This window comes from Achroia grisella, unplaced genomic scaffold (genome assembly GCF_030625045.1).
Source record: "Achroia grisella isolate CSIRO2021 unplaced genomic scaffold, CSIRO_AGI_Agris_v1 utg109, whole genome shotgun sequence".
Lineage (NCBI taxonomy): Eukaryota > Metazoa > Arthropoda > Insecta > Lepidoptera > Pyralidae > Achroia > Achroia grisella.
In genome coordinates this window covers 9,839,991-9,852,667 of record NW_026712573.1, presented here as the reverse complement: position 1 = coordinate 9,852,667, position 12,677 = coordinate 9,839,991, and the positions used below count along the sequence as shown (strand labels likewise).

Here is a 12,677-nt window from a genome sequence, read left to right as displayed (position 1 = left end):
ACTAGGGACTGTATTTATATTGGGTTTCTTGTATATAAAAGTAAATTACAGACATATAAAGTTTGTAGAATAGTATAAAATAATTAAGAATTAGGAGTACAACAATTATTTTTAGTTTTCCCGCGCAAACTTAATGCACCACAGATGCAGAATATTGCACGGCGCGCAGCCGCAGTAGGAAGACGAGCGCGTCATAGCTGTATGCGCGATGTTAATGCTACTACGAGTATTAACAGTACATGATTATTTTAATTCTTTTAATTGTATAATTAACAGTAAGTTGTCTGTTCGCAACTAAGGTATATACTGTTATATATATTTACTACTGATACCGTACCGTAGATTTTTTTACATACACCCTTGCGGACATATCTAAAAATCTGTGTTGCTCCTTGAGTAATTCTCCACACTGAACTATAAATTATTTTGTATTGCTGTTGCACATACCTGTAGGTTTACCCACATTCTATTGTATTAGTTTAAATACTCTGTAATGTATAGGTACTATATGTAATGAACCTTTATGTGTGTAAAATCTTATCTATCAATCTATAAATTCATAATTCTGATAGTCTAATAATACAAGATGAAACTAAGTATTTAAAAGTATGTATATTAATTGCATACATATACATGTTATTTAAACTTAGTCGGTGGTATGTACAAATAAAACAATTACATATAGAATTGTAAAAATCATTGTTCAGGATTTAATTTACGATAATATAACTGTATAAGTACAGACAAGCATAAATTTTACAATTGTTGTTACACTTAGTTTTGTATGTATACAAAATTAAGTAAAGATATTTCCGATCTGAAAAATCATTCAAATACACTTCTATTTTTATTAAATTTGTTGATAGTGGCAACTTCCTCCTGCGTTAGTTTGAAATCAAACAAATTAATATTCTGTGCTATACGCTGTTTGTTTGTTGATTTTGGAACTATAATTAGGCCGCGGTCGATCTGAAAAAGCAATATAAAATGAATATATAAAAAGAAACATAATAAAAAGATTATATTATTTGTACAATGAATTTAAAGATCTAAAAGTGTTTAATTAACATAATTAAATTCTTTTCGCGAAAATTAAGTCAGAAAATGAGCAAATAGTTGCATTCAGAATAGATATGTCTTTGTAACGTTATCATATGAAAATAACTGAACAACTAATAACCAAATAATAATAATAATACCCAAGTAACGGAATCTTAATCATGACGCAAACATCCCTCTCAATCTTTTCTCTTTCTTTCTTTCTGTTTCTATTATCTCTAGTAAGTATCAATATCAGTTTCTGTGAAACTTACCAAATATCTCAATACAACCTGTCCAGTACTCTTGCCGTACTTTTCTCCAATTTTCACCAAAGTGGGATTGTCGATCTGTGGTGGTGGTGGTGGTGATGCACCAGCATAACGTCTAGGCACCAAGAACCCAAACGGACTGTATGCCATAACAGTAATACCTTTATTTTGACAATGGATCACTAATTCTTCATTTGTATGTGCTGGGTGTACCTGAAAAATGTTTGAAGGGATGTTAAACCTTCTGAGTCATAGTAACGGTGGCCTGTAGATATGCGCCTAATTGAGAGATAATCTGCATATCATAGAATATAGTTTATATATGCGTAGTGCATATTGGTTGCGATAAGAAAGATATTTGCTTCATATAACAGTCGCATCAACATCACAACAAATCGTGGAAAGTGATAAGAACTCTACCGACAAGAGCGTGGCTCTTAAATTATGAATGAACTAATGTACTATGGTTTGTTCTGTACCTCAGACCTTTTAGGCACTTGTGTTCATTGAAAACACCTGTAATTTTTCTCCTACTTTTCATAGAATGATCATGATATATGATATAGATGATGATGATGATAAAAAAATACGATATTAAATTTTAATATGATGTCATATTAATCTAAATTAGATCTGATGCGTGGTGCCTTATAGTAATTATACTTTCTATGCTTAGATTCAGTACTAAATTAATATCTAGACTAGCAGCTAGACAGTTACGTCACGAGCTCTCAGTCTATTTTTTTGTGTAATTATAATGGCAAACAAGTTGACGTCCACCTTATAGTGGTAACCGTTTTTTTTAATGGATGATAATGTAATGGTCCACTTGCCATTGCTAACGGTTTACACTGACATATGGGATAGGACGGGATAGCAATGGAGGATGATAAGATGCAGATGTGATCCGACCAGTTAGGCCATCGTGGAAAATTTACTAGAATTATAACGATGCTTTCAAAGGATACAGCGTGGAAGTCAACCTGACATGGTGCCTTGCTAGCAATGGCGTTATTAGATGTTATGCCTCCATATCATATAATTTAACCAAAATTAATCTTAACCGAAAAATAGTTTGGTATGCAAGTTGCTTGTGCGACCGAAGTGGGTATTTCAGTAGGTTCTAAGAACATACTCAAAACCTAGTAAAGTACCCAGTATATAGTACTCAGATGACTTTTTACAAAGTCTATCTACCAAGGTAGACTTTGTAAATATTTACTACCGAGTAAATTACCTAGTTTACGCAATGATTTTAGATTGTACTTAAATATATTACCTCAATCTGATTTACAGCCGGTTTAACCTTGCCTTCAGCTAACACTCTGTCTATCTGTTCGATATTGAAGTTTGAAACTCCAATAGATTTTACGAGACCTAGCTGCTTCGCGTCTTCCATGCCTCTCCAAGTTTCCAAATAATCTATGTCATCTGGAGAGCCGTCACTCTGGAAGAATGATTTATTATTTTTGGATATAGGTTACCTTCACAATTATATTACAGATGCGGTAATCAGTGGCATTTTGTACAGTCCACATCATAGCGAAGATAACACTTGACAAGACTAGACAACTGATATAAAAATATAGAAATTTTTATTACATAATTCTGCATACAAAAACCCAGCCTGATACATACAATCATACTCATGAATACAAAGATTTGTACCGTGCGAGGAATCTAACCGGCCACCATCGGAACTTAGGCGATATGCTAAAGTGCTTGACCACCGAGGCCGTCAATAGACTGTATTCCGTTGACATAGACAATTTTTTTTATTTGAACAAAAGCAGGGGAATTCGCAGAATACAGCTAATAGATTCTAACTTTTTAATGATGTACCTACCTTTGTAGCCAGAGGAAAGTGTATAAGAAACAGGTCTACGTAATCCACGCCAAGCTTGGCCAGTGACTCTTTAAGAGTGGGCACTACTTGTTCCCGAGCATGCTTGTCATTTGGCAGCTGAAAAATAGAGAGAAAAAATACAATTTTAACACACAGTGTTACCTCTAACTGCTTATTTCCATGAAATTTAATCTATTGTAGCGGTTTTTTTAATAAATAAAATTGAAAGCAACATATAAATATGCACCACCATAGCCATTGCGGTATATGCACACTAGTGGAGCATTACAGGATAAGCAAGAAGTACCTATATATATAATTAGACTACAAATTAACCACGATAGTTCTATGGGCCTCGTTGGCGGTAACCACTTACCATCAAGTGGGCCATCAGTACGCTTGCAATTTCAATTACATAAACAAAAATATTAGATTCTAACATGAAGATAATAATAATATCTTAAGACAATTCACTCAAGCTAAACAGAGCTTGTGTTGTGGGTACTAGACAAGAGATTAAATACTTGGATTAATTTTCTTTATAATATTTACAAAAAATACATAATATGCATAGAAAACGCCCACCCACCAAAAGAAACAATAATAGTAATGAATAGAAATGTTTAAAACGCGCGAGGAATCGAACCCGCGACTATCAGTAGGCGGTGTACCAAACTACTGCACCAGCGAGGCTTTCAATAATGTTAAAAACCTCATTTAATTTATTTGTTCAACTAATAGTATATACATACTTTTGTCGTAATAAATACTTGTTCTCTTGTAACCAGCCCCTTGGCGATGGCATCTGCAACACCTTGGCCTACTTGTACCTCGTCCTCGTACAATACCGCAGTATCAATATGACGGTATCCTTCTTCTATTGCCCATAACACAGCATCCCGAACCTCGTCGACAGACGACTGCAATCAATTGTTAATAAATCTGTACTCTTATATTTTTTAATTACTGAATTTAAAATATATAAGCTGTATTGCTTTAATCCTATATTGCTGAAAATATAATTAATCTTGTAATGCTAAAACTGCATTAAAATACTCGATTTCAGAAATAGAGTGATTCAAGGGGAAGGTTTATATGTATATTACATGCGTGTTATTGTATAGAACAAGAAGATGTTGAAAGATCAAGAGATATTATTGTATAGAACAACAAACAATCGAGATATCCAAAGATTTGTAATGCATCACTGCGGAACTGAGACTAGTCGCCAGTCATTAATAAATGATTAAACATTAATACATGCAAATACATAAATAATTGTTTTTCGTAAATACATACATATTATATATAAAAAAAAACACCCAGACCTATACAAGCCATCATACTCATGAATATAAATGTTTTTTACTGTGAGAGGAATCGAACCCGCAACCATCGAAAGTAAGACGGTGTGCTTAACCGCTAGATCACTGAGGCCGTCACTGATGGTCATGAAGCGACCAAACGTATTATTAAACAAAAATAATATTTAAAATATTTGATTAATTTAATAAATAAATAGACAGTTTTCTCCTGGTATTATTTTATTATATACTAGGTGTGCCCGCAGTATCACCTGCGCTAAATTTCAATAAAAAATATAGCATATATGTTATTCTGATGCATAACAAAATAATTTTTAAAAAATAAAGACTACTTACGCCATGCGCGGTTCCTCTTCCTGTACCTAAAGCCACAGTAGGAATCTTATTCCCATCATTCAGGTCTAAATATGGGGCCTCGGTGGCTAGTGCAAACTGAAAAAGATAGAAAAAAAAACAATTGGTAGACATAATTAATCGAGACAATACAAAAAGTCAGTTGTCGACATAATTTTTTGTACTGTACGGAAGTCGAACGCACGATTCCTGTCATTGGATTTGACAAATCAAAAAAGAACAAAAAAATGCATAGAAAATCACAACATAAACTGTATGTTTTGTGTATTTATAGTACTTATCTATTCTCTTTATTCATACAAACATAGGATAATTGTCCTATAATTATAACCAGCAGCGTCATCGAACATCACGGAATTTTATTGTATACCTATATACTATGACGTCATTTCTCTTAAGTTTTTCAAGAGTAGTTAGGCTGGTTTTTATAAAGTAGTTAGCTACATTGTAACGATATTCAGTCACGGTATAATAATAATAATTAAAACACCCGCCTGCGCTAACGGTTTACGCTGGCGGAGCAACAGTGGAGATGATAAGATGAACATAAGGTCAGGTCAGTTAGCCCGTCGTTTGCAGGGGCAACCAGACATGGTACATTGCTAGCAATGAGCTCATCAATCCACATTACTAACAATCCCCTTACCCTCTGTAAAAAGTCGTTTACTTGTGTACCTTTATCTACCTATTTCATTTGCAAAGCAACTTCCTTTGTAAGGTGTGATTCGGTTGAAAAGCAGTGAAATTACAGGATAAGAAGCATGAGATCTTAGTCCTCCGAAATGGATACGTAGGGTTGTTACCACGTACCCATCAGGTGCGCCGCCACCTTGTTTACCATTCGAAATACATAAAAACATTACGCACAATAAACGTTTGTGATGATCGATGATGCTGTTCATTATAAACGGTGCTACTTTCCATAATGTGGGCCGCTATTCTATCGCTCTCCGTATTAGGTATAAAAAAGAAACAAAAATTTGCACACAAACTTGCTTGCAGCAAACACTTTCACTCACCAATGTCTACTAAATAACTCAACTTTAGTTTTTATGGTAATTTTATTTAAATGTGATTTCTTAATAAAAGAAGTTACAACACTGTAAAACCGTTGCAGATTCGATAATCTTTTTTGTTCAACAATAAAATGAACCTTGAACCTTATTCTATTTTTATTTTGTACCTGAAATAGCAAATAAACTGACGGTTCTTATGTTAACACGCAATTATGGCCTATATATATATAAAGAGAAGTGATAACACGTCATCAAATTATGCCATTCCTCATGCTTTCCTATGGACTAAGTTGTTATGCATCCGTACTCAATAATTTAACTGCCATATCTCACCCATCAAACATGCAGTTTACAAAGGAAACTGGCTGACATAGTAAGATTGACGTAACCATGTAGACGACTTTGTAGTTAGTTTGTCTCAATAAAAACTGCCCAAATAAATAAATTCCCAATGTTGAGCATGGATCTAATGAAATAATTAATGAAAATTAATATTTTCTTTTTAATTCTACCGACACATTCGGAATGTGAATATTTTAGTGAAACAGAATAGTCAAGTGATTGTTCCTATTTTTAAATATATATTATACAGGTATAAGATTTTTTAAATATAAACAATAAAATAAGAATAAAGAATTTAAATATCTAAATTTTATTGTTAAAACAATTATTATTATTACTAAATTATGTATTCATTATTCTATTTATTAAAACAAAACAATACATCTATACTCACATTGATCCCGCATAAATAAATTGCTTGTACAAGTAACATGTTGCCTGTACAGATCTCACTATTGAACTGATTACTATTCAATCTCACTGAGGTCCTTCCAGCGATCCTATATGTCTTTAAAAATAATACTATACTGCATTAACTGAGCTGATAATAGTGTGTAGGCTCGTACGTGTAAGTTAAGCACACAAGCCGGTTTTAGCTAAGTCATTGACACTCGACTCTGCTTTATAAAAGTTGTATGGCATAATATTATTTAACTTACGCTAATGATAATGTGATTGATTCTTAGAAAAAAATTCTTTAATGACAAATTCTATTATAGTGATTGTGATTTAATTCTAAATAGTAAGAATTTTAGAATCCAGAATTCATTTTGGCAAAATTCTTAATGTACTTAAAGTATAAATTATGCTGACTTTCCGCAATAATTATACATATTATCTGTGATAATACGTATTTAATTAAATTTAATTGTGAAGTATTATTTTTGTTTCTTATTCTTAATTACGATGCATTAATATAGTATTTCTAATTGAAATAGCACAATATGAAAAACTTTTGCATTAGAAAACAATTTTGTTGTGGTTTTATAATAGTTAGTAGATAGGTATTTCTTTTGTATAATTATGTTTATAAAATCATACATTTTAACTTACAAAGTTGGTAATTATTTGATTGTCTATTATCTTTAAGAATTGTTTTGTTTAGTTTGTAATAAAGGGGTTGGGACACATTACAAAATAATGTGTCAATTTATCGAAAAATTATTTAAGATATTAAATCAAAAATAAGAATACACTACGACTGTACACTACGACACGCCCCGGTATTCGAATACGCGATGGTACCCAGCGAAATATGAGCATCTCTAGTGTTTCGTTTACCAAGAGGTCTACAATTTATAATGCCTGTGACGAGCCCATCTGGGATAACAGTCGTGGCGTATATTTTACATATTTATTATACAATCCGGCCTTGTACGGCTTCGGTGGTCTAGCGGTTTAGCACACCGCTTCACTTCCGATGGTCGCGAATTCGATTCCTGGCACGGTTCAAGCATTTTTATTCATGAGTATGTTCGTATTGGTGGTGTGTTTTCTATGTATATTAAGTATGTATTTACAAAATATCTAAATATTTATATCAGTTGTAACACACTGATACCACAAGCTCTGCTTACCGTGGAACTAGATGGCGGTCTGTTAATTGTCCAGGGTCACTTATTATTATTATTTATTAATCTGTTTTGATTTTCGTTGGACAAAATCTTATACTATTAACGATTGTATTCTTAATACCAGTCTGACATTGATCTAGATTTTTGATACCGGTTTGTGGCATGATGGCCTTTGGGATTTATGTTCAGTTCTCCGTTCGAGCATAATATATTGTAGTTATAAGAAATTTTATTTTGTGATATTGTAGATACGAATTTTAGCTATTAATCCTTCAAATATGTTATTACTCATATATGCACTTTTTTAATGAATCTAAAACGATTAACGATATATTCTGTAGAGCCGGTTTAGTTCCGCGGAAAAGTGACTCTCTGATAAAGGGTACCACGTTAATCACATGAAACGTAATGTACACTCTTCATGTATTACTAAAAGACATCTGCGTAGATACCTAAATCTCACTCATTTAAGCCACAGAACACATTGCGTTGTAAGCTTTGATTAAGTTGCCTTATGATGCCATTAGGACACAAATCTAGAATAGCAACGCACGAATCTGTAATGCTGTTCATGTACAGGCGACGGTTACCGCTTATCAGCTTGTATGCCAATACAATTCCATAAAAATATATACTAAAAGACAACCATTACGATATATCTACCTCCGAGGCAAGTGCAAACTCATAAACTAAAACTAAACTAAACCTAGTTCGAACTTGTAACATGCTATATGTATATATGTAGAGATTTACTTTAGTTACAATGTAAAGTTAAATATTTACAAGTGACACGCTTTCTTGTAGGCAAATGCAGTCCACGTAGTTTCTATTATATGTAAAAAAGCCGGATGTCTACATTGTTGTTCCAAGAGGTTCCTAAGATTATAAATATCTAATAATAAAACTGTGGGAATATTTTTTGTTATAAACAATAAAAATTTTAGTTTCCTGAACAATTGCCGTAAAAAATTATGTTATTGCTCTTTTTTACAAATATAGGTACTACTATTGTTGTACAGAAATTAGTAACAGGTTAACTAAAAATATTTTTTATTTATGTGTAATTTTTTTTGTGTGTTTTTTTTAATAGATAGAGTGATTCAAGAGGAAGGTTTATTTATATAATACATGTACACCCGTGCGAAGCCGGGGCGAGTAGCTAGTAATGTATAATCACCTTCTTTGCTCTATCTGCAAAATGTAGGGACGGTTTGGTGAAAAGCGACGGAGTTGTGTAACAGTAAGCTATGAAAATGCTATTCGATTTTAACAACGGCTAACAGTCGCTAATGGTACCTTAATGCATTTTCCAGGAGGTTAATATACTTACATTAAGAAATATTAGATGTAACAAATCACATTAAACATTGTAAATCTTCTTTGTTTTTTAACTCAAAATGTTCTGCTAAGATCTTTCACCCGCAGGATATGTAGGTACATGGAATTGTTACCTATTAATTAAAATCCTTTTAAACTTAGGATAACAATAATAAAGAACTGGATATTTATTATGCTATTAGTGTCATTGTATAAGATATTGCTGTTTATAAAATCCCAATTGTGGATGCTTCAACGATAACAACCAATAAATAAATAATTCAAGACCACGCACTATTGACTTTCAAGTTTTTAACAATAAGTGTAAGTAGACACTTTTTCTTTCGCATCTAGATATTGACATACTTTTACTACTGTTATCCCAAAAGGACTATTCACAGATATTATTATATCATATTGGTGAACTTAACATTTAACATATTCCCAATTCGCTGGTTATTTTATTTTTAGGGAAAGAGATTGTTGACGGGTTGGCCTCTATACGGTTCCTCCTGGAAACCATTATGATAAATTCCTGGCGAATTTGCTACGATGAGCCAACTGCCTGACCTCATGCTCTTCCTATCCTCCACAGATATCCAGCAAGCGTAAAGAGAAAAGAGAAAGAGTGCACCATTGCATTACCATCAACTTATTTTTATTGTGTTTCTATCAACGGTGAGTTAATATAAATAGACGGAAACATAAATAACCTAAAAATTGCAGAGTAGCCACTAGGGCACGAGTGCACGACGCTAATGACTATCATTTATATATCGTAGTACTTCTCATACGTTGCTATTTGTCAGGACTACAGTGTTATGCTTTCGTATACCATGTATTAAACTCAAACTCAGTTTACTAATCTCCAATTTTGTACAGTAGGTCTCGACTTTTTATTATATTACCACGATAGAATATAAAAATTTAAATCCCAAGTTTGAATTTAAAAATGAATGTGTATTATTGTAAACATTAATAATATTTATTTGAAAAGAATACGAGCTGAGTTTCTTTTCAGTTCTTCTCATCCCGAAATCATTCCGAACTGACGGTAGTTTTGACATATCATAAGAGTCTGTAATCGACCTACATGAATAAAGATATTTTGTATTTGAATTTGAATAACAAATAAGCATATGGATCGTCTGTTGATAAACGATGATGATTATGGTCAGGAATTACGGCGCGACACAGTTTTCTCATCAGCTCTCGTTCGACTTGACACTGAAATTAAACCATAAGTCATTGGAATTTGCAGGACGTCGCGTGATATACAATCGTTCATGTCTCGAACGCTGTATCACGCTTCATTTTGCAAATCGAAAGTGTTAATTGCAGTCGCGATCATGTTATAATGTTGACAATTCTAGTGTCGACGAGTAGCTTGTGATTGAAGTAATTAGTAAAGAAAATTATAAAGTATTCGAAATTGCTCAGTAATTTTTAGGGAAAGTTAGGTTTTTAATGTAATCAGATTATTCGATACGTGATAGAGTATATATGTCAGTATGTATGTATCACCAGTCTGGTGACTGGGGAGATGAACATCTTAGAATTAGATGGATTCACTCTCAGCTATTTCCAAAACTTGTGTAATGTTGATTTAAGGGGCCCCTTGCCGACGTACATCGGTACTCACCTTCACCAAATCTGGTAGGAGCCCGTTAAAGTAGCTTCAAACAATTTTGTTTTGCGGTATAAGCTTACTGCAGTTCCAGAAAAATTAAGATCACGCAGATTTTAGAAAGATTTCGCTGGTATACCTCTCGCTCCCACTTCTACCGCATATAAATTAGTTCGTATTATTGAATATGAATTAATGAATTATACTTAGTTCAGAATGTCGTAGCAGGCAACTAGAGAAATAGGAGTGGAAGGTATTGTTAATTATGGAGATTGGTGGTTCATTACTGACAATATGTTTATTTAATATGACTGGAATGGCAAATAAGTTGCAGTCATCGCCTATGTGTAGGTAGGTACATGAAAATAAATACGAATATCGTATCCTGTACATCAGTTTACATCCCGCACCCAAATCATAACACAGTTTACAAACTGATTGCTTTATGACAGAAATATAGTTAATAATTGAGGCAGAGTTACTCATGCTAACTTGTATACCGAAGTATAGAGGTAGACCTGGGTAAAATACCATACAATTTCAGACCATGTCAGATCATAGACACAATAACATTAAGTTAATGGTACAGTTACCTTAAAAAAAATGCTATACCAGTCCAGACAGTCAAGTCATAGAAACCATAGCAGTAATTTACTGGTGAAGTCGTGACCTCATCTGACTGATTTCATTTTCATACAACATTTCTCCGGTGGTATTCTCCAGCACACCTATTCCGGAAGTAACTCAGAATTCTCTGTTCTGTGATTATTACAGAAAACATTCCGTCATTATACATAAAAAAATACTAAAGTAACACTAATAAGTTACAAATGTGTCGGTGCAAGAAAAATAAAAATTGACTAAGTTTTTAGTCCATTTTTATTTTTACGAAAACGCCTGACCGGAATTGCAATAGTAAGTTAAAATGGTCTATTATGACGAGAGACCTAAGCAAGTTCGTTGTTCGATTTCTAATGATTTACCTATAACAATTATTTATTGATTGATGAGAAAGCAGACAATAATATTTATTTTTGGTCATGAGCATTGATGATACATCTATTGACTTGCATTTAAATGTATGTATAATCAACGATAATTTGCAAAGTCAAACGGTATGTTGTTTTCTAATTGATTCAAGTGCTCCACTTCTCGATTAGGCATCGAATGGGCTATTCGATCATTCAGTGAAAGTAGGTTGTATGGAGCGTTTGGTCCCAATAGGGTTTGTTAAAGTCACCAAATGTACGTTGAAAACACTGTACGTAACCATAAAAGTTGTTACGACCTTACTGATCTAATGGTTTAGCCGTCTTTATTATTTCCGATGGTCGAGGGTTTGATTCTCACACGATATAAATATTTTTGTATTCATAGGTCTGGGTGTTTTCAATGTATCTATATTAAGTAAGTTTCATCTGGCTGTTGTTTAGTACAAGTTGTGTTATTACTTTGCTCCTGGGTTATTATTATTTTACAATGATTCTTTTATCGCATCTTTGTGATGTAAATTTAGCAGCTTATTAGAGAAAAATTAAAAAAACTTGAAAACCTTCGTGGTTAAATTTTAGTGAATTACCTTACATTTCAATTCCATCCTTCGCTGCTGCCCCATCGGTGTAATCCATTGACTTGGATTTTCATAATATATACAGTGATAGTATATAAATACTTAGGTACTTATATACGGCTATAAAAAAATAAATTGAGTCCATTGCAGGTATATGTGAACTAGACCTTTCGCGCCCGAGATATCGGTTAATTTTATTGAGATAAATGAAAATCTCTCTTCACGTCTTTCATTAATATCCTTTCAGCCATACAGTCGTAAAAAAATCAAAATAAAAACAGACATATACCTACTTAGTCAGTCATTCATACACATTCTATAATATTAGTATTTTAAATATTAATCTTATATTTAGTTGGTATAAAACTGTATTTATTCAAACAATATAGTTTTTTT

At 32.9% G+C, this 12,677-nt stretch overlaps 1 protein-coding gene across 1 annotated transcript; it reads right to left on the bottom strand.

The window, feature by feature from the left end:
- Nucleotides 1-714: 714 nt before the first annotated feature.
- LOC131844733 (aldo-keto reductase AKR2E4-like) lies at nucleotides 715-6,693 on the bottom strand. Its single transcript, XM_059193689.1, has 7 exons — nucleotides 6,588-6,693; nucleotides 4,818-4,913; nucleotides 3,909-4,076; nucleotides 3,157-3,273; nucleotides 2,590-2,757; nucleotides 1,314-1,523; nucleotides 715-969 (listed from the first exon to the last, which is right to left on the bottom strand). Exons 1-7 carry the CDS (start codon nucleotides 6,624-6,626, stop codon nucleotides 826-828), a joined length of 942 nt encoding a protein of 313 aa, XP_059049672.1. The 5' UTR covers nucleotides 6,627-6,693; the 3' UTR covers nucleotides 715-825.
- Between the last annotated feature and the right edge of the window lie 5,984 nt (nucleotides 6,694-12,677).

What these genes read in the sequence shown, in the direction of transcription:
- LOC131844733 (XM_059193689.1), bottom strand. Translation starts at nt 6,626, where the DNA reads ATGTTACTTGTACAAGCAATTTATTTATGCGGGATCAAT. An exon ending in GAAGAGGAACCGCGCATGGC is followed by an intron (nt 4,077 to 4,817) that starts GTAAGTAGTCTT and finishes AATTGATTGCAG; the next exon opens with TCGTCTGTCGACGAGGTTCG. An exon ending in CGGCTGTAAATCAGATTGAG is followed by an intron (nt 1,524 to 2,589) that starts GTAATATATTTA and finishes AACATTTTTCAG; the next exon opens with GTACACCCAGCACATACAAA.